Raw genomic sequence first — 27,363 nt, 5'->3', positions numbered from 1 at the left:
ACTGGGGCCATCTGGGTTATGGTCCTGAAAACCTAGCCTTTAATCCCATCACCCCGAAGGCAGAGTTTGAGGCCTGTGTGGTCTACATAGTGAGTTCCAGAAAGAAAAAAGATCCATAAAACAACAACAACAACAACGACGACAACAAAACAAAAAGCCTAAACAAACAAACAACATCAAAAATAAAAGGGAGAGAGTAGTAGGGAGGAAAGGAAAAGGGAAAACATGGACAGAGGTGTGTATGGTGGTGGTGGGGCCTTTTCAGAGTAGCAGATGAGGTTTGGGAAGAGTTCCAAACCAGGCATGTCTGCAGAGAATATGATCTAGAAGTCCGGACTCGCAGCCTGCCCAAGCTCCATCTCCTTGGTGTCCAGCACCTTTTTTCGTTCATACCCCTCGCCTCCTCCAGATTAGGCTCGCCACCAGCTGTCAGCCGAGCAGCCTGAAGAGGTGAGTGTTGGCTCTCCCCCACTTCCCTCTGCCCTCTCCCGCTGACCCATTCCCCACCCAATTCTTCCCTTCCACCATTCAGAATTCGTAGCAGTCTAGCTGGCGAGGAGCCTCCATAGCGCCAGCTACTGGCCACCTGTTTCCCTGCAGCTCCACAGCCCAGAGCAAGCATCCCGAGGAGATTTTTACATAGTTGCTTGACTTGTTCTGAGTGCCTACTGTGCACAGGGCAGTGTGTTAGCCATGGGTATGGTGTGGTGGGAAGCTGTCCGCTGCCTGACGATCAGATCTCTAATAGACGGGTGGTTTAGGTAGCAGCACCCAGAACAGTGCCTGGCATATGCTGGGTACTTGGTAAATCCTTTTGGATGTTAGGTATTCATGATTGCATGTACTTATCTATTTTGTGTAGGTTTAGAATTTGAGGTGCTCTCTAAGGGCTCTAAAAACAGCTTTCAACATTTTTAATTGGCTTATGAAGTATGAGGATTTTTATTTTGTTTTGTTTTCAAGACAGAGTTTCTCTATGTAGCCCTGGCTGGCTGGAACACACTCTGAAGATCAGGCTGGCCTCAGAATCAACAGAGATCTGCATGCCTGCCTCTGCTTTTCGAGTCCTGGAATTAAAGTTATGCGCTGCCACCACCGCCTGGTTTATTGGGGCTTTTTTATTGGTGTTCTTGTATACTTGTTAGTTATTAACCTGAATTCTTTCAAAGAAGTTCCATTTATTGATTGCTTGATTGTTTTTTCAAGACAGGGTTTCTCTGTGTAATCCTGGCTATTTTGAAATTCGCTAGAACAGGATGGCTTTGAACTCAGAGATCTGCCTGCCTCTGCCTCCTGAATGCAGGAATTAAAGGCGTGTATCACTAAAACACACCTTTGCATGTACTTATCAACACACGACATATATGTATATGTTTGCTTTTTGTTTTGTTTTCTGTTTTTTTGTTTTGTTTTGTTCAAGACAGGATTTCTCTGTGTAGCCCTGGCTGTCCTGGTACTCACTCTGTAGACCAGGCTAGCCTCGAACTCAGAAATCCACTTGCCTCTGCCCCATATGCTGGGATTAAAGGCGTGCACCACCACCGCCCGGCTTTTGTTTTGTTTTCAAGACAGGGTTACTCTGTGTAGTCCTGGCTGTCCTCTTCCCTCCCCTCCCCTCCCCTCCCCTCCCCTCCTCTCCTCTCCTCTCTTTCTTTCTGAGACAGGGTTTCTCTGTATAGCCCTGGCTGTCCTGGAACTCACTCTGTAGACCAGGCTGTCCTTGAACTCAGAAATCTGCCTGCCTCTGCCTCCCAAGTGCTGGGATTACAGGCGTGCGCCACCACTGCTCAGCCTATCTATTTTTCTCGACGTGTATTCATGTTGTCCTCTGCATTTCAGACCTTTGATCAACTCGGATTCCCGTCAAACTTAGGGGGCGTGGCGCCCGGCGCAGCTTGATGACGACATTAGGCGCCGAGTGGCTGAATGGCGGCTCCCTTCTCTGAGAAGCTCGAGAGTTGTGCTATCAGCACGGCAGGTGAGTGGCGGGAGGCGCGCGCGTGGCAGCCCAGCACCGTGCGGTTTTCTCGGGTCCCCGCCGAGGCTGGCTCCGTTCATCCTCGAGCTTTGGGACCCGGGCCTCCCGGCAGCTCGGCCTGTACTGGGCCGGCCGGGAGCCCAGGGCCCAGCTGCAACCTCACGCCGCCCTCCAGGGTCATGGCTTTCTGCCGCCTTCCTGCGTGGTCCTCGCAGACAGTCCGGGTAGGGGTTTGATGAACGCTCGATGCGGGAGTTGAGGGAGGGGAACTTGGAGGGAAAATTGAACCTCGGGCTCAGCTAGTGAGATTGGTAGTAGAACTCGTGGGTCCAGGTTCTACCTTCCAACTTTTCCGAGCGTCAGTTTCCTCCTCTGTAATGTAATAGGGCAGTCTGGAAACTTTGGGAGTATAGAAGAGTTGTGATCAACAAATGAGGGCAAACCGCACTTTCTCAGAGTGCAGCCAAAGGAGGGCTTGACAGTGGCGCGATAAGCCAGGCTGCAGCGCGTTGACTCCAAGCTTGGCTGGAGCTCGTAGTCATCAGAAACCTCAAAAACAGTCGGAAGCCGTCCTTTTTTTTGGGGGGGGGGATTTGTTTTTTTCGAGACAGGGTTTCTCTGTGTAGCTCTGGCTGTCCTGGAACTCACTCTGTAGACCAGGCTGGCCTCGAACTCAGAAATCTGCCTGCCTCTGCCTCCCAAATGCTGGGATTACAGGCGTGTGCCACCAGCACCCGGCCGGAAGCAGTTCTTGAAGAAAGTGGGCTTTGAGGGGTCGACTGAAGCGAAGGCCTTCAGCACTGCATGCACCCTGGCATGGGGCCTAGCTGACAGGGCCTAAAAGCTAGTGTTTTGGCGTCGTTGCCCTCTTCGTGGAAAGACCTTCGTCAGATCTTTCAGCTGCATGCCTCTTGTGAGGAAGAGAGTTAATTACTTGTCTCCTAGAGATCTGCCCTTATCAAGTAGTCCACAATTTTATGTTGACCTGATCATTTCAGGGTAGTTTGCAATGTAGGTCAGGACTGAAACATTTGAAGTTTTCCTTAACTTTGCGACTGAATTAAGAATAGGAAAAAACCCTAAGAATTATTTCTCTTGCCAAATGGCAAGGTTGGTGGTCTCCTTTCAAAACCACAACTGCCTTAAACTCCTGCTGTCTAGCTTCTCTCCTCACAGACTGGCCTTGCCAGCTTAACACCTTTTTTCCTGTAGTGAGCAGAGCTGAGGCAGAAAAGCTGTCACTAGTCCATCAGTGTCGCACAGCAGGCTTCCTCTCTGCTCTTCCTACCACGGGGGGGGGGGGGGGGGGGGAGGGGTTAGGAAGCTGCAGAGCTATGCCTAATTTTTGGTGGTGAGTTCAAATGCTTCCTTCATAGAACTTGTTCTTCATTTGTTGCAAGAAGCACACGCTACTTGCTTTACCCTTCTCTTAACAGAGATTCTTAAGTTTACTAGAATCTTGGCTCTGCTGATTGTTAGGTGGGTCTTGAGAAATCTTTTGGTGCTTCTTAAGCCTGTTTCCCAGTGAAGATGTATTTTCTAGTCCTGCCTTACTTAGCACCCTTTGTGTTTGCTTTCTCATGGTGACATAGTGACTAGTTCAGGCAGGCACTTGAATTATCTGCTTCGGCTATTAGAGGGCCCAGATCAAGACTTGCTTTAATCTTCAGGCTCTAGGGAAGAATGTGCTTCTAAGCTTATTCAAGTTACTGTCAGAGTCTGGTTTCTTTGAGGTCTTGAATTCTAGCTAAGCTCTGCTCTGTGTCTTAAAGTCCACTGACATTGTACTGTAGTTGGTTCTTTTAAAGTGTCTTTAGAATGTGCTTTAGTCAAGCACTTAGATGAGTACTTGATTGAATTGACAAGCAAGAAGAGTCTTGGGGGATAATCAGGAACTCTGCCTGTCCCTGGTTATTAGGTAAGGAAATAAATGAAAAGCTCTTAGAGCCAACCTGGCATCTAACAAGCACTATATAAGCACTACCAAGGAGTCAGCACCATAAAGCTAGTTCTGAAGCTGGCTACTGTGATCTGTATGAGTTTGCATTTTAAAAATCAAAGGAATATGTGGTATAATTTGTGCTGAGTTCAAATGTTCTCCTGGGTATTGTGAAAATCTGTGGTATAGAAGATAATAAGATTTTGCCTTTGTTTTTCCACAGTGGTTCCCTAAGGCAGCCATTTCTTGCTTGCCCTGGGCGGCTGCTATGACGTCCCCTCACCTACAACAGCCTAGTTTTCTCCTGGTATGTATCAGCTGACTTTGGAAGTGTTGATGATGACAGTTCTGAAAACTTTTTTCTACTGATTTGAAGGACTCATTTTCAGGAGACAAGCTGCCTGCCCCATTTCTTTGTTTTGTTTTGTTTGTTTGTTTGTTTGTTTTGAGATAGGGTTTCTGTATGTAGCCCTAACTGTCCTGGAACTCACTCTGAGATCAGACTGACTTTGAATTTACAGAGATCCAACTGCCTCTGCCTCCTGAGTGCTGGGATTAAAGGTATGTGCCACCATACTTGACTGTGTAGGCCTCTTGAACTCAAGTCCCTCCTGCCTCAGCTTCCCTGGGATTATTATGGGCAGGTGGGCAGGTGATTTGAAAACTCTCCTCTCCTTTTTTTTTTTTTTTTTTTTTTAAATAAGAAACATTACTAGAATCAGCAATAGAATGCTTACCATGCTTTCTGTGATTGCGGGATATTGGGTGCCTTCAGTCTGTGAACTCTGATTTTCTTATTACCAAGGTAGTTGATTCAACCATTTCTGGGAAGGCTGAGACAGGAAGGCCATTAAGAGTTCACAGTCATGGTGGCATACTCTCCCAGCTCTTGGGAGGCAGAGGCAGGTGGATTGCCATGAGTTTGGGGACAGCAGGTTCCACATGGTGAATCCCAAGTCAGCTAGAACTACAGTCAAACTTCATCTGAAAACAAAAACAAAACAATAATTGAGAAAATCCCCCAAACAATAATTGATGCAAATGTTATTTTCCTTAGTTTCCAAACTGAGAAGAACATTTACCAGAGTGGTCATGACACACAAGCTCTGTGTCCGCATGAAATGTTGTAATTATAGTTGTTGCCAGTGAAACGGAGGGTGTGTCTCCCTGTCCGGCTTTACGTTAAATATTAGAACAGGAGGCTGGGAAAGCAGGTAGAAAGACATTCTTCATCACAGTTGCCAGAAAATTTTTTTTTGTTTTTGTTGTTTTTCAAGACAGGGTTTCTTTGTGTAGCCATGGCTGTCCTGGAACTCACTCTGTAGACCAGACTGGCCTCAGGTTAGATCTGCCTGCCTCTGCCTCCTGAGAGCTGGGGTTAAAATTGTTAGCCACCTTGCCTGGCTTTTTTTTTTTTTTTTTTTTTTAAAGAATATCTGTTTCTTAGTGTACCCCTCTGTGGCCAGCTGGCTTTTCCCACGACTTGAACAGTCAATCTGCTTTTCTGAGACAGGGCTCTTGCAGTCACTACTGGTATAGAGGTGGTCAGGGCGTTAGATGTCCTTGGCCCAAGCCTTCGTGTTGAGTAAGTAGCGTCTTCTGATCTCTTTCTGTTTGCCCAGAGGCTACTTCTCCACAGAGTCAGTGTTGTGCCCATGTCCAGGCTCTTTGGTAGATCTCCTTGGTTTCTGTTCTGAGTGTTTTGCTTGCTTATTTGTTATCTTGATAAATATTGAGTTGGCTGAGGCCATTTGTAGTTTTAGACTACCTTATTTTTTGTGATTTAAAAAGTATTTCTTTTAATTTTGGAGTTTATAATATAATTATATCACTTCCCACTTCTCTTCCCTCCCTCCAAACACTCTCCAGAATGCATTATTTTTTAAGGTGATGATTCCAGTAAATTGCCATGCTATGCACTGGGTTAAGAGAAAAGAGGTATTATGTACTATGCGTTTTTTTGGCTGTTCTCACGACCACAGTGGTGCAGTCTTGGGTTGTTAAGGAGTTGGGAAGTTTGCACCTTCTGGGTATGAACTCAACACTTGGGGACTGAATAAGGTTTTCCCATACAGCAGGGATCCTAGACTTCAGGGCTGATTCTAGTCTGACCCCTATTTGTGGGTCAGTGGGAGTCAGTTTCCTTTTGATAATGCAGCACTTTGAGGTAACAGTGTGCTTAAAGGAGAGCACTGGGGATTTCTGGTCTAACGGTGGTGGAATTACAGCTTCTCCCTTCTAGAAGCTTGCTGTGGGCCTCTGGCATATGCATGAAATGCTGGAACTGCACCGCGCTATGCATTTCTGTTGCTTGTGTTTCTGTTTTGATTAGACACAGACTATTTGCAGCTGCGTAGCAAGTTTCTTCATGACTCTTTCACATTGCCTCCTAGGCTAGCCTGAAAGCTGACTCTATAAATAAGCCCTTTGCACAGCGCTGCCAAGATTTGGTGAAAGTCATTGAGGATTTCCCAGCCAAGGTACAGCTTTGCCAGCAGCTCCCTTTCCACATCACCTGTAATTCTTATCTGTAGTAGGTAGAGGCCAGAAAGGTAGAACATCCTACAATACACATGGCAGCTTGCAACAAAAAGGAATCCAGCTGCAAGCCTGGCATGGTAATGTATACTATAGTCCCAGCACTTGAACAAGCACACAACAGGGTTGTGTGACAGGTTGTGTTGCTGTCTCACAACAGCAAAGTGTCCATCCCAAACATACATGGTGCTAGTAAGATTGAGTTGATATACTTCGAGAATGTGTATTTAATATACATTTAGAATTGCTGAGCCCAAGAAATTGGCCTGGACAATAAATTAATATGCTGTTATGTTTCAGCGATTTGATTTTAAAAGATAGCCCTCCTTTTTAACAGATGTCTGTTAAGAACAGAAGTTTTTTGGGGAGTGGTGTTTGTGTGTGTCAAGGTATACATGTATTTGTGTGTATATGTGTGTGTGTGTAAAGGTATACGTGTGTGTGTGTGTGCGCGCGCGTGCGTGCGCGTGCGCGCGTAAGCCATGCCAAAGGTTTGTTGCTTAGCAGCTGTCCACCTTTTTGGGGGGGGGGTCTCCCTGGGACCTGGGCCTTGCTGTTTAGGCCATACTGGGTAGCCAGCAAACCCCAGGGATTCTTCGTCTCTGCCTTCTTAGCACTGAGATTATAACACCTCTGTTTTTGTATGGGTGCCGAGTTTATGATTAAATTCAGGTTTTCATGTTTGTACAACGAGCGCTCACTGACTAAGCTCTCTCTGCCCCACTGTAAGTTAGTTAGGTGGTTGTTAGTGTTTTGCGATATGGCGACGGAATGCTGGGCTTGTACATGGTGTGTAAGTGCTCTGTCACTGATTACATCACCAGTCATAGAAATGCTATACTTGGCTCAGTATGAGGGTGCACACTAACAGTAGTCTCAGCAATTGGGAGACTAAGGCGGGAGGATTTCTGTGAGTTGAAGACCATCCTATTACATAGGAAGAGTCTTTTCTCAAAAAAGCAAAGCAAAACAAACAAACAAACAAACAAATAAAATACACATTTTGGAGGGAGCGAGGGAGATTGAAGAGATGGCTCCCAGCTTAAGATCAGTGGCTGCTCTTCCAGAGAAGCCCAAGGTTAGTTTCCATCACCCATGCCAGGCAGCTCACAGCCATGCGTGACTCCAGCTCAGGAGAATTGACATCTGCTCTGACCTCCACACATACCTGTGCTCATGTGCACACACTCATGCATATACATATCATTTTTGAAATAATAAAAATAAATACCTCTTTAAAAATATTTTAGTCATTGGGCGATGTAGCACGAATATAAGGTTGGTGTGTTATGCTAGTGGGAGAATTCAGTTATTCTTCGCCATTGGAGCAGAGCTTCTGCGGGTCTGTAACAGAGTGACGTCCAGTGGGCAGTGTGTGGTGAAACTGGAGCACAGTCGGGGATTGGCGGTGCATTGCAGCCACCTCACTGAGCACTGTTTCAGGAATTGCACGCCATCTTCCCATGGCTGGTGGAAAGCATCTTTGGCAGCCTGGATGGTGTCCTTGTTGGTTGGAATCTCCGATGCCTACAGGGACGTGTGAACCCTGTAGAGTACAGCATAGCAATGGAGTTCCTAGACCCAAGGTACGTCGGGCTGCCTCTTGGGAAGGGCGGCCGGGAACTTACTCTGTTGACACTCTCCTCATCTTCTAAATTCTGTGTTCAGTGGCCCAATGATGAAGTTGGTTTATAAGCTTCAAGCTGAAGACTATAACTTTGACTTTCCTGTCTCCTGTCTTCCTGTAAGTAAGCCCTGGTGGTGAGTAGCTGAGGGGCAGAGGGCCCAGATGGGAAGTTGTGCTGTGAGTGGCTGGGCAGAGGGAATTGTTTTTAAATGGTCACTGTTCTGCGGTGGAGACTGTGGCTCTGTAGTCTGAGGGACAGGAAGCCTGAGTGACTGCAGTGCTCTGCTTTCCTGAGGCCCCAGGCCTTCAGGGCAAGTCGGAGTGTGATGCTCAGGAGGAGAGAGACTCGGAGCTCCATGACTGGAGGGAAGATTCTAAAGCACTCTGTCCACAGGACGGACACTGTTTTCATGAAGCAGGACTGTGTGTGGGGTCTGCCTCAGCAGCCTCCCCACAGTGCTAGAGCAGCTGAGGTCACCGTGCTGTCGACTGCCTCTCTTTGCAGGGCCCCGTGAGGGCATCCATTCAAGAGAATGCCCTCCCTGACAGCCCTCTGTACCACAACAAGGTCCAGTTTCCCCAGAGCGGAGGCCTTGGCCTACACCTGGCTCTCAGTATCCTTTGATGACCCAAGGTGTGGGGGGTTGTGAGGCCAGCATACTGTGGAAGGTGGCCACTGCCTCTGCATCTGCCCCTTGACACTCTCGTCAGATCCATTTGAGTACTACATGTTCTACTTTGCTTTGAGCCTCATCTCTCAAAAGGTACAGAAGAGCTAACTCTGAGTGTGGCTTGTTGTACAGATCCCGTAGTGAAGGGCCGGGGCCTGCGATGCCACTGATTGGAGCACTAACAACTTTTGTTTTCTAGCCAATGCCTATGTCCCTCCATGTTCGTACTTCGGACTGTGCCTATTTCATCCTGGTGGATAGGTACCTGTCGTGGTTCCTGCCCACTGAAGGCAGTGTGCCTCCACCACTCTGCTCCAGTCCAGGAGGCTCCAGCCCTTCCCCTGCTCCCAGGTAAGGCTGCCTTGACGATTTAAGACCTCGTTCTTCTATGGGGATTGACCTCATCAAAGGCATTGACCAAGCACTGCCCAGTTAAGTATTGGCATCCATGTTCAGGGCTCCCCAATCTTTTGGGGGTTCAGTTCTCAAGTTCTTTTGCCCTGGCAAAGACAAGCATGGGTAGAACTTGTCTTTGGCCTCACTGACACAGCCAGCAGCCCTGACAGCAGATGGAGTCTGAGTTCTACCGAAGCAGTGAGTTGAGTGGAGGGGAGGGACAATTGGAGACATTGGTGGGAGAGCCTGGGCTGAAGAGCCAAGTGTGCCATGCTACCCAGGGTAGCTCTGGCTGCACCGCAGTGGGAGGCGTGTCACCCTTGTAGCTTGAGAGTGCCTCAAAATACGGAAATAGACCTGGGAATTGAGGCTTTTGAGGTGGTCATGGCCTGTGGCTGGTGACCTAACTGGATACTCTGGTAGTACTGTAGTTAGGGAGGAGGCCTTCAAGGCCCAGTAAATTCCTACCTACTCAAAGGCAGAATTCAGGTACGAACTGATTTGTGAGGATCTAGTGTGTTGGCTTGTTTTGGCTTTTCATTTTGAAGTAATGTCACACTTACAGAAAAGTTGTCAGCTAGAACTTTCACAAGCCTTTTAACCCAGATTTCTGTCTGCTCTTCTGTAAAACATGCATGGTTGGTGTTTTGTTTTGTCCTGCCAGTCATACTGTGTGGCTTAAGGCAACTTGAAATTTGTGTTTGTTTGTTTGTTTGTTTTTGTTTTGATTTGCGAGACAGGGTTTCTCTGTGTAGCCCTGGCTGTCCTGGAACTCACTCTGTAGACCAAGCTGGCCTCCAACTCAGAAGTCCGCCTGCCTCTGCCTCCCAGAGTGCTGGGATCACAGGCGTGGCCACCACGCACGGCCAGCCTTTAATTCATGGTTCTCTTGCCTCCACTTCTGGAGTGCTGAGGTAACCATTTGGTGTCCCAGCATCGCCCCTAGAAGGCATCACGCATCTTGACTGAGCTCAGTGCATCTGTCCACCGTGGGAAGCCAGCATGCTACCCGCCGACATTAAATCTTAGTCTGGTTGTGTTCACCAGCTCCTCCCCCGTGTCTGCTGGCTGCTCATTGTATGCAGTTGTCTTAGGTTCCTACTGCTGTGGTAAAGATGATACACAAAGCTGTGTGGGGAGAAATGTCTTATTTCCTCACCAGACTGAGGAAAATCAGGCAGGAGCTAAAGCACAGGCCATGGAGGAATGCTTCTTACTACCTTGCTCCTCGTGGCTGAGCAGCCTGCTTACCATGAGATGGAGTAGCATCTCCACAGAGGTGATACGCTCCTCCCCAGTTGCCTGGGCTCTTCTGTGTCAACTGTTGAACAAGAAAGTGCACGGCAGACTTGCCATAGGCACTTTTTCACTTGAGGTTCCTCTTCCCAGGTAAGTGTAGTTCGTGTCAAGTTGACGAAAACCCAACAAGGACAGAGGTCATCTCTAGTCCTGTGGCCCTTATTCTCCCTGTACTTGACTGGTAGATGTCCCTCGGCGTGGCTGCCAGGGAGGGGACCGTGGCAGATGTCCCTTGGCGTGGCTGCCAGGGCAGGCGCAGGCTCCCTCCCCTTGGCTGTCTGCTCATGCCTAGGCCCATCTTGGGAGAGGGCTCAGTAGGAGAGGCTCAGTCCCCACAGTCGTAGCTCTAAGCTCTTTCCAGAGGCCTGTTGGACCTTTGCTGTCCCTGGACTGCATTGGTGCTGATAGGTGCTTAACCATTGGGTTTTCCTAATGTAAATTCAGATCTGTGCTTTGTACCTGACTCAAGGGCTTGGAGGGGAAGAATGTCAAATCGTCATTTGTATTACTGTCTTCTTTTCTCAGTTACAGTTACTAATAGAGCATGTTGTAAGCTGTGACCTCATTGCATCCCTCATAGTTGCTAAGTGGACAGTTTATAACAAGGATGCCAAATGTTCAGCACAGACCTGTGTCACTGATTCAGTGTGTTGTATTGACTGTTGGTATCATTGATTTCGATGTCAGCAGAGAATCTAATTTACTCTTGTCTCTGTACCTCCTGTCAGAACACCAGCCATGCCCTTCGCCTCCTATGGCCTCCACACTAGCCTCTTGAAGCGACACATCTCTCATCAGACATCTGTGAATGCAGACCCTGCGTCCCATGAGATCTGGCGGTCAGAAACTCTCCTCCAGGTAAGAAAGCCCAGTCTCTGCTTCTGTTTCAAATCAGACTGCTTAGTTACCTTCCACTCTGAGAGGCAGAATCCCAAAGGCACCTAGGCAGCCCGTGGCTGGGTCTAAATGGCATCTTCTTGCTGTGGCATTTAGAAAGCAGGTGAGGAGAAACTGGTGTACTCCTGTAAGCTAAATGTCATAAGCAGTATTTTCTGTCTCTGCTTCTTTTGTCCATAGAATTGTTCTCACCGGATCTATTCATTCACCACTCTTCTGGTTTCCAGCAGTTCCGTCTGTGCACATGTTCCGTGTACCATACCTTGTCCCCCCGACTCTTCTGTGTTGCTAGAGTTGGTTTCCAGTGATTACCATCTGCTGGTTATTAGGTCCTGCTGCAAAAGTGCTTGTGTGATGCTGCATGGGGTGGGCCCCAGAACCTCCACTGTGGTCTGTAGCGAGCATTGAGCAGGAGATGCAAGGGATAGGACAGCGTCCCTTGGGGACTCACTGAGTGGCCCTGCCCTCTTCCTTGTCTTGGTGTCTGGAGAGAATCAGCTGGTTCCAGTGCTTTGTTCTGAGGCTGGTGTGGTAGCCAGTGTTGCTCTTGACAGAGAACACCGGATAGGCTGGAATTCTGTCCCCAGCTGTACACTATTGCCAGACTGTCTGAACCCACCAGCCACCCAAGTAAAGACAAGGAGACTTTTTAATAACTATGAAAGCTTGGCTTTAGCTTGGCAGATCTCCACTAGTTGATCTAAGCAAGCCCGGCTATCTAGCCGTGCTCTGCCACATGATTCTGACAGCCTAGCCATGCTCTGCCACACTGATGGAGCGCCTCTCCTCAGTGCCTGCCTGACAAGCCTCCCACCTCGGACTCTTTCCCCGAGTTCCTGTCTCTGCTGGGAAGTTCTGCTTATCCTCTCTTATTTTGCCATAGGCTATTCAACTCTTTATTAAACCTGTCAGGATGTGATGGAGAGAAGGGTTTACGATGCACTGAGAGGGGATGCTTCATAGAAATAGCAGTACAAAGTGGCCTGCACCCAGCTCTCTGTGGCTATGAAAATCAGCATTTGAATAATGCAAAGGCAGTTTTTATATCATGCAAGAGATTATCCCATCTATACAACTTAGACAACCAGAGTGTGGGACCTACTGCCTTTAGAAACCCTGTTGTCCTCCCCTGCTCCCATGGAGTTGTTGGTACAGGTGGCTCTTGAACTTACAAAAGGGTTGGAGTATTCAGTTTCCTAAACCAGAGCACCAGCTCTTTTGTTTGTCTGCCCTCCCTCCCTCCCTCCCTCCCTCCCTCCCTCCCTCCCTCCCTCCCTCCCTCCCTTCCTTTTGGTTTTAAGACATGATTTCTCTGTGTAGCCCTGGCTGTCCACACTGTGTTAGACCCAGACTGGCCTGAGACTCAAAGATTTACCTGCCTCTACCTTCTGAGAGCTGGAATTAAAGGCCTGTGCCACCACTATTCAGACCTTTTTTTTTTTTATTTTTTAATGAAAAAAATTTTAGGGGGCTGGAGAGATGGCTCGGAGGAAGAAATAATTATAGAAAAGTATGTATTGCATGAATTTTATCATCTTAACTTTTCTCCTTTTATTTTTTTGAGACACTTTGTGTGGTCCAGCTGGCCTAGAACTCCAGATTCATGTACCTCAGGCTCTCGTGTAGAGTTAAGTACAGTCGATTGTTGTGCATGTGTGTGCCTGTGTGGGTGTGTGTGCACCATGTGCATATAGTCACCACAGAGGTCAGGAGAGGGCATCGGATTCCTTTGAACTAGAATTACAGATGGTTGTAAGCCATAGTGTGGGTGCTGGGAACTGAACCACTGCAAGAGCAGCAGGTGCTCTTCACTGCTGAGCCCCTCCACACTGCATTAGACAGATACTTTTTAATTAGTTCATTGGGAATTCCACACATGCATTATGATGTATTTGGTTCATATTCATCTCCACTGCTCCTCCCAGATCCACTTCCCATCCCCCACTTCTCCTGGCTTCCTGTGCTTGTCCCGTCCTCCTTCCTTCCTTCCTTTCTTTCTTCCTTTTCTTTTTCTCTCCTTCCTCACCTCCCTCCCTCCCTCCCTCCCTCCCTCCCTCCCTCCTTCCTTCCTTTGTTCTTTCCTTTTTTCCTTTTGTATCTCAGAGGTCAATCTGTATTGCCCATGTACTCATGAGTATGGGGCTATCTATCGCTTAGGGTTCAGGAGGTATACCGTGCGTGCACACACACACACACACACACACACACACGTCATCAGTTGTTAGTTCCAAAGCTTTGCCCTGTGTTTTCTTCTGCATTCCGTGGTTTCAGCTCTTGTCACCATTCCGTTTTGCATTAATGCTCGTGTGGATCAGGTACTTTGGCTTTCTTTGGCAGGTACGCAGCCTGTCTCCAGCACCATTAGTTGGAAAAATTTTCCACCATTATGTAGTGTGGTGCCCCGGTGACAATTTGATACAGTACTGTCCTTTCGCAGGTTTTTGTGGAAATGTGGCTTCATCATTACTCCCTGGAAATGTATCAAAAAATGCAGTCGCCTCACGCCAAGGTACGTCTTCTTATTATCCCCGCCCGCCCGTCTTGAGCCCTGGGGAGCCTGCTCGGTCTTGTCCTCAGCATGAGTCACTTGACTCAAATTGGGTGGGGGGAAGCAGAAGCCCCTGCTCGCCTTCACTCAGACGATGTTCGGAAGAGGTGGCCCTGTCCTTTCTGAGGTCCTCCCAGTGCAGCCACACAGCCCCTCCCCGCCCCTGGGGAATGGTTCAGGTCTGATACACTTTGTCTTCTGGGACAAGACAAGCTGTGGCTCTCTTTGGGGTTTGTGTCTGATTTCTCCACTGTCATCAGTAGTACCCTGACACTTTCGGGTGGCCATGAGCAGACCCCCACATGCTGTGCTGGCCTTGATGGCCTGCTTGCTGCTTTGAATGGTGCCGTTTGTGCTGCTGGCCTCTGGGACTCTCCTGCATGCGGCCTAGCCTGCTTCCCCCTCCTCTCCTGTCCGTCAGCCTTTCCCTCGCCTTCCTCCCTGGGTAGCACACTCATTTGCAGAGATGTGGAGGTGGCAGTGTCCCTTGGGAAAGCACTCTCCTGGGCTGGTTAGAGTCAACCCGTCTGTTCAGTTAGTGAGTGGCCTGGTGGGTGTTGAGAGTCTCAGAGCCAGCCATACACAGGCAGTGTCAGTAGACACTACTGCTGGCCTCTCCTTACTGTGCGGACTAATCTTGTCACTGCTAGCACTTGCTTTAAAGTGGAGTGGGTGGATGATGGTATCCATGGTGAGTCTTGTGACTCAGTTGTGCACCCTGGGTTCTGCTACTGCAGAGTCCCTATGGCCACTGACTCCAATCTTATCCAGTGTTGAAGACGGAGATTCTCTCCTGCTGTTCTCAGTGCAAGCTCCCCAAACCCCCTGTCATGGCATCACAGTGGAGAGGGAGGGCAGGGAAGGGCTGAAGACGTTTCTGGAGCCTGTACACCACAGAGCTGGTGACACCCATCGTGCTTCCAGCCGGTTACTCATGTTCTGGGCTGGCATGTGGAAGGCTGGGACTGGGTTTCCCCAGGTTCCCAGAGCCCCCAGGCTGGCTCAGCCTTGTCCACGTGGCTTGGCCTTGCTGAGGCAAGCTTGCATTGCTGCAGTGTCTTCCTTGTTGTGCCTGCTGCCTTTCTAGAGAGTGGAAGTCACACTTGCTTTCGAGAGAAAGGCCCTCTGGACGTCTCCTCTGACAGCCCTGCCCCTGTGGTCACAGGGACTGTCTTTGTGCTGGGAAGGAGGTCCCTCCTCTGTCCTCACAATTGCTTCCTCTTGGCCAGACCTTGGGTGGGTGAGATGTGCTGGGAAGGTTGGTGCTCCCTGTCACACTGCACTTTTCTGCCTTCTGCTCATACAGAGCATAAAACCCAAAGGTTTCCAATGGCTGGAAACCAGGAAAGATGGCTGCAGAAGTTGCCCTCTCCCACAGCTCCTCTTACTGGGGTCTGCACTGTGCCTTCCAGATAGCCTTTCCAGTACCCACCAAGCCCTGACTGTCACATGCAGACTAGTTGACACCTGAGATTGCACTCTAGTCAGACTGCAGAGCACATGTTCACTGCCAGGACTGGGAGCAGTGCTGGGTGTGGCCTGCGGGAGGCTGACACCTGTGAAGGGAGCCTGGTTCCTCAGCACTGCAGCTGAGCCTGGGGTCTGGCACAAAGGAGCCTGTGTGGAAGGAAGGGCCTTAGCTCCTTCACTGGAGGACCAGTGTCTAGCAAGACTGTTCCTTCCTCTCCTGTTGCAGTCGATGGGCAGCTGGTAGGGCATGGCTTTTGTGCGCTGGTGTTGGGCTGTGCTTTGATGGAGGAGCTTTAGCGGGCAGTGAGCGGTGCCTGCCGTGGGGAAGGTAGGCTAGGGGGTGCTGAGTGGGGCTGGGAGGCTTGCTGGCTCTGCTGTTACTGCTGCTGCCCTGGGCTGCCCCGCCTCTAGGAGGATGCTACTCTGCAGATTCTTGAGGATTCTTTCCCTTGGGGGCCCTGTGTGCTGAGCCGTAAGAAGTAGAAAAGGCTGTCTTCCCAGGTGGAACTAGTAAGCACCTGTAGCAGTTTCTGGTGTAGGGACCGAACAGCCTGGTAGACAAAGCCTGGGCCTGGGCCCATCTCCTCAGATCTGAGAGAGCCAGCAAAGGACGGAGATGTGTGGCTTCAGATGTGTGAGAGTTGACTCTTTCATATACGTACTCCCTGATTGGTCTATATATTCGCTCTTCCCCCTTTCCTGGTACTGGGAATTCAACCTGGATCCTCATACACACTAGGCAATCTATCACTGAGCTATATTTCCCATGAATATGATAAAATTCTTGTCAGATCTGCGCATGGCAGACCCTCAGTACTCCTCACTCTACCTGAGCGGTGGCCTCAGGCCTGCCTCCCAGCATTCCCAGATCTCGCCATTAACTCCGTGTGTAAGATGCTCTTGCACATCGCTTAGCTGTCCTGCTTTAAGGTTTCCCTGCGTGGCCTGTAATCACAGCATGCCAGAGGCTGAGGCAGAAGAATCATAGGTTCTATGCCCACATAGTCTGCCATGTGAGACCCTGTCCCAAGACAAAAGAAATAAACTTCAAGATTACTTATCCTCTCCACACACTCCTCATCCACTCCACAAACTCCAGACAGATGCCTTTCTAAAATACATTCAGATTCTAAGGGGCAGCTGGGCATTGGCCTCTCCTGCAGATCCTGTGCCTTTTTGTTTTTGCTTTTGTTTCTGGGCCTCGAGGCTTCTGCCTTCTGGCCTTGGCGGCAGCATGTTCCAGTGACTGAGATTCTGGGCTTTAGGCCCATACAGGTGACACTGTCACATATATAACCACAAACCATCATCATCTTAGGGACAATGTTATACTTCTGGAAAAACAGAGCTGGGCAGACTTCAGAGTGGCTGAGGCCTTGAGCCCCAGTAGCCTAGGACCTCCTGGTGAGCTTGTACGGGATGAGCAGCTGTGGAGGTGGTCTTCAGGTCCCTCGCTCTCAGCTGGGGCTTACCATGGGACCCAGGGCTGCTGGGCAGGGTTTGTTGGGTATTACCACTGATGAACTTTTGTTCTTGTTTTTTGTTTTTTTCTCCTTTGTTCCTTCTCTTGGGCTCCTTGTGTTTTGTCCCCACCCCTTCCCCTCCCCCTCCCCTCCCCTCCCCTCCCCACCCTGTGTCCTCTGATCTGCCTCTTGGCCTTTCTCTGTCTGTTGTCTCTCAGTTGGAGGTCCTACACTACCGACTCACTGTCTCCAGCGCCCTCCACAGCCCTGCCCAGCCCAGCCTCCAGGCCCTCCACGCCTACCAAGTACTGGCCTTTCCTTCCCTTCCCCCGCCCCAAGGTGGGCTCAGAGTGTGTGTTGGTACTGTGCCTGAGTAAGGGTCTCCCAGAAATTCGCTATGGTCCTTAAGAGGCAAGTCATGAGCAAAATGAAGCCCGTGTGTGTTAGAGGCAGGCCTGACTGGGCCTTCAGATTGACCTGCCCTTCAGGTTTTCAGGCTAGCCTGGCTTAGGTGTATGACACAGCCTGGCAGGACATAGATTATGGAATCTTCCTCCTAAGCCCTAGCCTGCAGAGCTGTCTCAGCTTCTCCAGGTTTGTGGGAGAGCCTTGCAGAGGTGTGACTTAGCCTCACTATTCAGAGGACTGATGTATGATAAGGCTGCTGCTCTGCTCAGAGTTGTTACCCAGCCTGAAGGGTGCGGCTGCTTCACAGGATAAAAGGATTCTCCTAAAACCCTTAGGGCTGTCAGTTCTTCTGGTAAGCCCAGAAGCTATGAGAGCAGGTGGCCTTATGGGGTTTGCTGCCTCCTTAGGCAGAAATGACCAGTGTGTGAACAGATTTGAGGTCAGTAGAGTGCTGTTCAGACCTCAGGTATTTGGGGGAATGGAATTCTGTGAGAACCTGAGAGAATGGGGAGATGTGCTCCCAAACAGGGCTGTGTCTGATTTACCCTGGGGAACAAAGCCGAGGAAACAGTGCTTGCCCACTGACTGTTGCTGGCATGGGATGATCGATGCTTCTCCCAGTGGGGTTCCCTCCCAAGCAGCAGATAGTGCGGAGATCCTATGGGAGGGCTCAGCAGTGCCCAGCTTCCGGGAAGATGACCTGGGGGCTGGCATTGTGGAATGCTGTAGGGTTTGGGAGCACATTCTCTGTCATTACAAAGTGCAGATGGCACTAGGGACACCAGTAGCACGTGAGTTCCCCAGTCAGCACTCTAGGAGAGGGGAGGAGGTTGCTAGGGTGTTTATCTGACCAGGAAGGATGGGCAGGGCTGGCCACCCGGAACTCCATAAGAAGCTGGGTAAGATGTAGCCATGCTAGCTGCTGGGGAGTGGGGCTCCTGTGAGGTGCCACTGGCTTTCTAAACTGAGAGACTGGGCTGGTGGCACTGCTCAGGAGAGATGCTGTGTGCCGAGAGGGGAGTATGAGTTGGCTAGCCTGGCCCAATGGGCTTTAGTATTGATGGTCTGTGTGATTATTTTATGTTCTAATCCATTTCCTATTAAGTGTCACAGACTAGTCAGTTAGGAAGACAAAATTGTTTTGTTTTTGTTTTTGTTTTTTTCTCAATGCTGGTCCAGAGTGGGGGAGGGGGTTGCATATGATGATGGCATTATTGCTGGCTGACATCATGGTAGGAGACAAGTAGTGTTATTGAGACCAAAGTAGATCTGCACTTGTGAGGAAGCCGTGGGCAGATTACCATTTGAGGCCAGTCTGAGCACATAGTGCAACTGTCTGTAAAAGCTCAGGGCTGGGGTACAGCTCAGCGCCCCCAGACCTTGCAAACCTTACTCAAGGCCAGGGTTCAGTCCCCACGGGCCAGACTGGCTTTATGGCTCTCATTCAGGAGGTGGCCCATTAACCTACTGGTCATGTGATGGGATTGATCCCTGGTCAGGATCATCAGGCCCCACCTCTTAGCACTGCCCTGTGGGAGCGAGCGGGTTAGCTCTCTTGTTCAGAAGGGCGAGGCTTGGTTACTGTGTTCCGGCTGTTCTTCCTGAGAAGCAGCAAAAATTCCCATTTAAGTTTAAAGTTCCAATAAGCAGAAGAGAACAGCTCCTCCTTAGGTTTAGCTAGTGTGGTGCCACCTGGGCCATAGGGCCTTTTCTCCCCTTTTGTGTCTTACTGAGAGAGTTTTATTATATAACCTTGGCTGGCCGTGGTGGCCTAGAACTTATGGCAGTCCCCTGTCTCTGCCTTCTAAGTGCTGGGATTGCAGACGTGTGCCATCTGCACAACTATTATGACAGGGAGGCCTGAGTAGACAGAGCCCCAAGGACTCAGGGACTAGGTGTCACAGGCCAGGCCTTAGCCCCACAAGTCAAGACCCAACAGATGCAGTGGACAGGGATGTGCCTGGCTGGGCTCAGTCCTGCCTCCAGGTGGCGTCACTGCTCGATGCCCCATAAGACATTCCAAGCGCCACTTAAATGCATGCCAACAACCAGAGAGCCCAAGAACCCAGCAAAGGATCCCTTTCTCAGAGATCTTGTGTTTATGTATACAGTTCACCTGGCAAGCTTGAGAATGCTCTTGTCCTGGGGACTTTAGGTCTACTGGCAGTGGTGGAAGTAACTCCCTGGCTTCCTCCAGGGTGGAGTCCTCATCTGGCTGTGACCAGTACAGGCAGCTGGGAGGGGCTGGGATTGTGGCTGGAGAAGGAACTGGGAAAAAAACACTCCTGCTTGAGCAAGGTGAGTCCTGGAGAGCCTTTTGCACGTGCTGGGAAGAAGACAGACAGCCTTGGATGCGGAGTTTAGGTGGGCTAGGAGCCTACTGTTCTCACCCTCTGGCTCAGCAGGGGGCAGAGCCCTGTGGCCCAGCATAGGTTGCAGTGTCTGCTGGGGCATGGGCATGTGTTGCTAAGGTGGGGTAGAAATTGCTGATTTGTCTGCTCTCACCACCCACCCAGGGCAGGCACAAGGCACATGTTCCCACGTGTGAGCTGGTGTCAGTTCAGATCTGGAAGCATGAGGTGACATTCATGCCTGGCCTGGTGTTTATCTCTGTGGGGCTCCAAAACCACTAGAGAGGAGCTGAAGGCGCAGTAGCTCTTATCAGGCCTTGACACCCCCCCTCCTCCCTAGGAGTCCTTCACGCCTACTGAAGAGCACGTGCTGGTGGTGCGCCTGCTGCTGAAGCACCTGCATGCCTTTGCCAACAGCCTGAAGCCAGATCAGGCTTCGCCAGGGGCACACTCCCATGCCACCAGTCCCCTGGAGGAATTCAAACGGTGCGTGTAGGGAGGGCTGGGCTTCCCCTATGCCCACTCTGACTGAGTCCTGTTGGCCTGTTTGCTTTTTGGCTGCTTCTGCTTTGAAAACCTTCCCTCTTAGATCAGTGGGTCTCACCCTTTTTTTTTTTTGTAGTCCTGGCTGTCTGTCCTGGAACTCACTCTGTAGACCAGGCTGGCCTCGAACTCAGAAATCCGCCTTTCTCTGCCTCCCAAGTGCTGTAGTGCTGTGATTACAGGAATGTGCCACCACCACCCGGCATGGGTCTCACCCTTCTTAATGCTGGGTGTGACCGAGTAGTACAGTTCCTCATGCTGTGACAACCCCTAACCGAGTAGTACAGTTCCTCATGCTGTGACAACCCCTAACCGAGTAGTACAGTTCCTCATGCTGTGACAACCCCTAACCGAGTAGTACAGTTCCTCATGCTGTGACGACCCCTAACCGAGTAGTACAGTTCCTCATGCTGTGAGGACCCCTAACCGAGTAGTACAGTTCCTCATGCTGTGAGGACCCCTAACCGAGTAGTACAGTTCCTCATGCTGTGAGGACCCCTAACCGAGTAGTACAGTTCCTCATGCTGTGAGGACCCCTAACCGAGTAGTACAGTTCCTCATGCTGTGATGACCCCTAACCGAGTAGTACAGTTCCTCATGCTGTGATGACCCCTAACCGAGTAGTACAGTTCTGTAACATTATTTTATTGTAGTTTTGCTATACGTTATCTGCTGTATTTATCTGCGATGCAGGATATCTGATATGCAGTTCCTTTGGGGGTCTCCACCCACAAGTTGAGAGCCACTGCTCTAGAAGGCCCTGTGCCATGGGAGGAGCCGGCAGAATGGAGATTCGAGCCTTGCTGTTCTATATTATCCCTTAGTCAGGAGGAGGCTGGTGCCACTTACTTCAGAGGCGACTTAGACACTGTCTTCTCCACCTTGGTTTGTTCTGGAGATAGGGCTAGAAACAGATCTTACCTCAGGGGAGTGTGTTCAGTGTTTCCTACTGGCAGAACAGACTAACTAGCCAGGACTAGTCCTTATGGGCAGGCACACACTTCTGGGCAAGTGACAGCTCATGACTCCTATCCCCACAGGGCTGCAGTGCCTCGGTTTGTCCAACAGAAGCTGTATGTCTTCCTGCAGCACTGTTTTGGCCACTGGCCTCTGGATGCATCCTTCAGAGCTGTGAGTACAAACGCTTGCCCTCGTCCTCTCCCTCACTTTTGACCTCTGTGGTGTGATGTTGGCGGCCTGTGGGCTGACAGGACAGTACGGCTGTTACCACAGGCCTTAGGGATGAATCCTTGCTTTGTCTTGTCCTGTTGACCATACTCAGCTCTCAGGCTGGCAGGAAGTACTTAAGTTCCTGCAGGATGTTGGGAAGATGTAGGAGAACTTGTCCATTCACTGGCATCTGCACCGAAGTCAGGGAAGAAGAGCCCAGAGCCCCCAGCACTGCATCGGCTCTTCAGCTAGGGCACAGATCTTTTTAGCCAGGCCCAGATCACCTCTGGTGTGCCTGAAGGTCGAGTGTGCCAGCCTACAAGCAAGGCCTCAGGGCACGTCTATTCGTCCCAGGTCCTGGAGATGTGGCTGAGCTACCTGCAGCCCTGGAGATATGCCCCCGAGAAACAGGCCCAGGGCAGCGATTCCCAGCCACGGTGTGTGTCGGAGAAGTGGTGAGTGTCCCCAGTCCGCCTGTCTCAGGATGCCATGGCCCTCTGGAGCAGAAGCTGCCTGAGGGACAGGGGCTAAGCCAGGCAGATTGTGCTGTGGGTCTTGAGATCCCATCTTGTTTGGCCTAGCCTGGCTCCATGCTTTACCCTAGCAGCAGAGTAAGTGCCGAGTTGGCATTACCTTAGACTCCTGTGTGCTGGGGTCCCAGACCTGCCTTCCCATCCCGGTCTAGCAGGCCTTGCTGAGGTGTCCCCTGCCCTCCTGAGAAAGGGCCTATGTTTGAGGCTCACTCGTACATACCAGAGGACTGAGGTGTCCCCTACAAGGGGGAATTGTGACCCTCTTGTATGGCAGCAGAAGCTGGGGGCATCAGGAAGGGTAGGCTTTGGGAGTAAGGAGTAGTGTGGCCTTGCCTCTAACAAGAGTACACCATGGTATTGCTCCAGCTTGCCCCCATCTTGCTACCTGTCTCCAGGGCTCCCTTCATCCAGGAAAACCTGCTGATGTACACCAAGCTGTTTGTAAGCTTCCTGAACCGTGCCCTGCGCACGGACCTCGTCAGCCCCAAGAATGCACTCATGGTCTTCCGAGTGGCTAAGGTCTTTGCCCAGCCCAGCCTGACTGAGATGCTCCAGAAAGGTGAGCCTGCAGGTCTGACAGGCAGCACCGAGTGCGCTCCCACCTTAGCTGCCGAGGAACCTGGGCTGCTGCATGCCTCAGGGGTGGTCTTTGTGGCTTGGGGTCTTTGTACATCAAAGTATAGTAAAAGTGCTTAGTTTGGTTAACGTCCCCTTCCTAGTGCTCGCAGCCAGGTGATGGCTGTACTGAACTTCAAGACACGGGCATCAGAGCTCTAGGCTGTAGCTCTCTCAGAACTGCTGTTTCCCTATTGACTGGCGGGCAGTGGCAGGCATTGGCTGCTGTCCCTCTGATAGCAGTGTCTACTGTTGGCTGCTGTTGCTGTTGCTGAGGTTTCTAAGCATTAGAGCTGGGCCCTCAAGCTACCCACCCCTGAGACAGTACGCAGGTACCCCTGAGACAGAACACAGGTACCCCTGAGACAGAACACAGGTACCCCTGAGACAGAACACAGGTACCCCTGAGACAGAACACAGGTACCCCTGAGACAGAACACAGGTACCCCTGAGACAGTGTACGCAGGTACCCCTGAGACAGAACACAGGTACCCCTGGGACAGAACACAGGTACCCCTGAGACAGTGTACGCAGGTACCCCTGAGACAGAACACAGGTACCCCTGAGACAGAACACAGGTACCCCTGAGACAGAACACAGGTACCCCTGAGACAGAACACAGGTACACATAGAGACAGAACACAGGTACACATAGAGACAGAACACAGGTACCCCTGAGACAGAACACAGGTACCCCTGAGACAGAACACAGGTACACATAGAGACAGAACACAGGTACCCCTGAGACAGAACACAGGTACCCCTGAGACAGAACACAGGTACCCCTGAGACAGAACACAGGTACCCCTGAGACAGCACACAGGTACCCCTGAGACAGAACACAGGTACCCCTGAGACAGTGCACAGGTGAAGGCCCTGGAGTACCTGTGCCAGACACTCCGGGTGTGTCCTGTACAGGGCCCTCTGTGGGGGGGGTTCAGTCCGTGGGGATGAAGAGCTTCCTTCTTCTGAAATTGAAAGCAGAGGCCTTTCTCTGCAGCCTGGAGCCTGGAGGTACAGCATTGCCATGTCTCTTTAGCAGCCAGAGAGAATTTTCTGGAGCCCTACCAGGACTCAGGCCTGGAAGCACACGGCAAACGTGGCTTACATCTCGCCTTCTAGGTGAGCAGCTGTTTCTGGAGCCAGAGCTCATCATTCCCCACCGCCACCACCACCGCTTCTTCACAGTCCCCAGCAGCTTCCTGTCACCGTGGCCGCCTGTTGTGACAGACGCCTCCTTTAAGGTGAAGAGCCACGTCTACAGCCTGGAGGGCCAAGACTGCAGATATACCCCAATGTTTGGTCCTGAAGTCCGAACCCTGGTGAGTGGCCTAGGGGCCCCCTAATGTGGGGTTCCGGAGCTGTGAGGACAGCAGAATCAAGGAAGGGTTTTCATTGCGGGGGAGGGAAGACGGCTGCGACCGAGTGATGCTCTAAGGGTAATCGCTAGGTTTTTCTCGTAATGAAGATTGTCCACTCTGTTACTTATACGATGTCCCGTTTCCCTCTGGGTGGACACTCCTGGAGCTGGTTCCTCAGGGCCACCCTGCCCGTCGGGCGCCTCCTTGGAAGGGCGCCTGAGCCCGGCGGCAGTGCCTGTGCCTCTCTTGCAGGTCTTGCGCCTTGCTCAGCTCATCACACAGGCCAAGCAGACTGCCAAGTCCATCTCTGACCAGTGTGTGGAGAGCCAGGCTGGCTACTCCTTCCTGTCATGGTTGGGCTTCGGCCCCACAGACACAAGTAGCTGCTACCCAGCCAATGACCTGGATGAAATGTGTCAGGACAGCATCCGCAAGACAGACGAATACCTAGAGAAGGCCCTGGAGTACCTGCGCCAGATATTCCGGGTATGTCCTGTCCAGGGCCCTCTGAGGAGGGCCTCAGTGAGTGGGGTGAGTCAGGAGCTCTCCCTTCCTTCCCTTTGAAATTGAAAACAGCCCTTTCTCTGCAGCTCAGCGAAGCCCAGCTGGCCCAGCTCACGCTTGCTCTGGGGAGTGCTCGGGACGAGAGCGGGAAGCAGCAGCTCCCAGATTGCATTGTGGGGGAAGAAGGGCTCATCCTTACACCCTTGGGCCGCTACCAGGTAAGCCATCTCTGTCACGGGGGAGGGGCATATGATGGTCACATGATCTCTCCTTGCCCATGTTGTTTGCAAAGATATATTTTTGGAATTATTCCCACTGCTTGGGTTTCTAGATCATTAATGGTCTGAGAAGGTTCGAGATTGAGTACCAGGGGGACTTAGAGCTGCAGCCCATCCGGAGCTACGAGATCACCAGTCTGGTCCGTGCACTCTTCCGGCTGTCCTCTGCCATCAACCGCAGAGTAAGTGAGCTGCAGGGACACAGCTTCCAGAGAGCACTCCTGCCCCCTCCCCGTCACAGCCCTGCGGAGGGCGCCCTGCAGCCGCAGCCACTGAGTCCTTGTGTGTTCTCCAGTTTGCAGGCCAGATGGCAGCTCTGTGCTCCCGGAATGACTTCCTTGGCAGCTTCTGTCGCTACCACCTCACTGAGCCTGGCTTGAGCAATAGACACCTGCTGAGCCCTGTCGGGCGGAGGCAGGTCACCAGTCCTGCTCGGGGCCCCAGGCTCAGCCTCCGTTTCCTGGGCAGTTACCGGACACTTCTCCTGCTCCTGATGGCCTTCTTTGTGGCTTCTCTGTTCTGCATTGGGCCCCTGCCCTGCTCCTTGCTCCTGGTCCTTGGCTACGTCCTCTATGCCATAGCTATGACACTGCTCACTGAGCGGGGGAAGCTGCACCAGCTCTGAGCTGTGGCCTTCCTCCTGAGCAGACGTGGCCGGATGCTTAGAAGCCAGGGGTGGAGGGGTAGGTCATCTTCAGAACTCTTGGGAGTGGTTTCCCTGTAATGGTGGAGTTATCCAAAAGAACACAGAGTTGGAAGGGAGAGTGATCCAGGCAGGCCTGACACAGAAGGGGCAGCATCAGAAAGTTCATGAGCTGTTGTGTAAGACAGTACTGGCCATGGCTTGTGGGCCATGGACCTTTAGTCCAAGGGCCCACAAGCAACTGAGCTAGTATTGAAGGACATTGTGACCATTTCAAGATTCTGCTGTACAGAGCTAAGGAACTAGTGTGCCTACAGCAGGCGTTACTTCTAGGCTCTGTGGGAGCTGATCCTGTGCAGGTCTCTGAGGTGTGCAGAATGGGTTGTCCTGTTTTCTCTCCAGGGTACGAAATACCAGGGCAGCAGCTCAGTACAACTCCAGAGAAGCAAAGCTTTTAAGAGACTGAGCTTGGGGGAGGAGCTGCCCCCCCCCCCTCTGTGGACACAAAACACAGCAGCATTGGTTCTACCTGTAAAACTAAGGAATTTAAGGGAACTCACATTTGTAGCAACACCTGTTTGAAAAAAAACCACCTTGACATCAAAGCTAAGACCCCAAAGGGCTCAAATTCACCCTGCAGGTGATGCTGGTAACAATACCATCTCCATGGTGTTGTTGAAACAGCCCTTTGTTTGGGTGTCTATAGCTGTTTTTAAAGAAAAAAAACAAACTGTTTTTCTTCAAGCTTATCACTGGGCTTTGTATTTCAATGTAACTTCAGAATACATCATGGGACCCATGACCAAAAGTCAGCTCAAAACACAACTGGATCCGAATAAACAATTCTTGCTTCAGAGATTGTCTGGGCTGAATCTTAGCTTGTTTACCTGCCTAGGGTCCTGAGCACTTGGGAACACAGTGCCTCCTTACCTCGTGATTTGCTTCTTTCTGCCTGAAAGACCTGTTTTCTGCCTAGGGCATGCTGGATTCAACTTCTGTAGAAACAAGACCAAGGCAAACTAACCCTGAGGTGGGGGGTAGGCCCTGTGGTGCCCCGAGAACTGACTTCTCTGCTCAACACCTCAGAACTGGCTCTAACTGTCATCCAGAACAAATACCACATCGGCTTCCAGAAACATTCTTTTTGTTAAACAACGTCATTTTTATTTTGTGTGAATGAATATTGCTTGTCTGTTCATGACATGCGTGCATTGCTGAGGGAGGCCAGAAGAGGGAGTCAGTGGGTGCTGGAGACCAAACCCCAGGCAGCTACAGTGCTCCTAACCAACTGCTGAGCCATCTCTTCAGCCTCCAGAATCTTAAGTCAGGGGCAGATGGAGCAGCTGATCTATAGCCAGCTCCAGGCCAGCATCTTCCCAGGAGTACCTCCCCCTTATGGTGGGAGGGTAAGTTGCCATTTGAGTGTCCCAGTTCCCAATTCCCCTGGTCAGAGCTGAACGACTAGCCCTTATCAATAACCCTATCAATATCTTTTGTCACATCTACCCCTCCAAGTCCCCCTGGAGTTTAATCTTTTTATATTGACTTTTGGGGGGTGGGGAATGCAGTGCATGAGTGCGAGCTGTGTGCGTACATAGGTCAGGGTTGAAGGAGTCGACTCCTGTCATGGGGGCTAGGTTAGGTTTCAAAGCAAGTGTCACCTGCTGTCATTTAGCTTTCAGTTGTCAACCTGATTCACCTGGGCATGGGATCTTTTCCTGACTGATGTGGCCAGCTTTAGGTGGACCCTTGGCAGGTGAGTCTGGTCTGCATAAGAAAGGAGGCTGGGAAGGTGAGCTGGGGAGGAAGCCTCAAGCAGTGTTTAGTTCCTGCTGCAGGCTCCTGCCTTGAGCTCCTTGGCGGCTCCATGATAGACTATAACCTGGAAGCTAAATAAGCCCTCGGATGCTCATTTGGCTTTTCTTTTGGTCATGGTGTTTATCACAGCAACAAAAACCAAAATAGCTAAGCCATCTCCCTGCTTTGGTTTATATTTAGGATAAGATCTCACTGTAGCCTATGACAGAACTTTGCATCCTAGGCTAGGATTATAGGTATGAGTTTCAAGGGTCAGTTTGAAATTATCTTTTTGTTATTTGTTCGTTTGTTTTGAAGACAAGAATTCACTATG

General features: G+C 50.7%; 1 protein-coding gene and 1 long non-coding RNA gene across 4 annotated transcripts; both read left to right on the top strand.

Moving 5' to 3' along the window:
- The first annotated feature begins 1,870 nt into the window (after window positions 1-1,870).
- On the top strand, window positions 1,871-26,086 carry Smpd4 (sphingomyelin phosphodiesterase 4). 2 transcript variants are annotated; one of them, XM_052158272.1, is made up of 20 exons: window positions 1,871-1,978; window positions 4,141-4,224; window positions 6,311-6,397; window positions 7,899-8,041; window positions 8,124-8,199; window positions 8,588-8,696; window positions 8,794-8,846; window positions 8,953-9,104; window positions 11,177-11,306; window positions 13,783-13,854; window positions 17,045-17,131; window positions 19,926-20,071; window positions 21,169-21,259; window positions 21,653-21,753; window positions 22,227-22,390; window positions 23,569-23,768; window positions 24,060-24,293; window positions 24,398-24,529; window positions 24,643-24,771; window positions 24,885-26,086. In XM_052158272.1, the coding sequence occupies exons 2-20, from the start codon at window positions 4,186-4,188 to the stop codon at window positions 25,212-25,214; spliced, it is 2,475 nt and encodes an 824-aa protein (XP_052014232.1). In that variant the 5' UTR covers window positions 1,871-1,978; window positions 4,141-4,185; the 3' UTR covers window positions 25,215-26,086. The 2 variants fall into 2 exon arrangements, with proteins under 2 accessions (XP_052014232.1, XP_052014233.1); XM_052158273.1 differs by lacking the exon at window positions 17,045-17,131.
- Window positions 22,398-23,560, top strand: LOC127665751 (uncharacterized). Of its 2 annotated transcripts, none has more exons than XR_007973497.1 (3): window positions 22,398-22,888; window positions 22,981-23,068; window positions 23,115-23,560. It is a non-coding gene; the product is annotated as an uncharacterized LOC127665751 (long non-coding RNA). The 2 variants fall into 2 exon arrangements; XR_007973498.1 differs by having other exon boundaries at window positions 22,981-23,091; window positions 23,137-23,560.
- Window positions 26,087-27,363: the final 1,277 nt, after the last annotated feature.

The sequence above is a fragment of the Apodemus sylvaticus genome, chromosome 15 (assembly GCF_947179515.1).
Source record: "Apodemus sylvaticus chromosome 15, mApoSyl1.1, whole genome shotgun sequence".
Taxonomy (NCBI): Eukaryota; Metazoa; Chordata; class Mammalia; order Rodentia; family Muridae; genus Apodemus; species Apodemus sylvaticus.
This window is presented reverse-complemented; position numbering and strand designations above follow the sequence as displayed.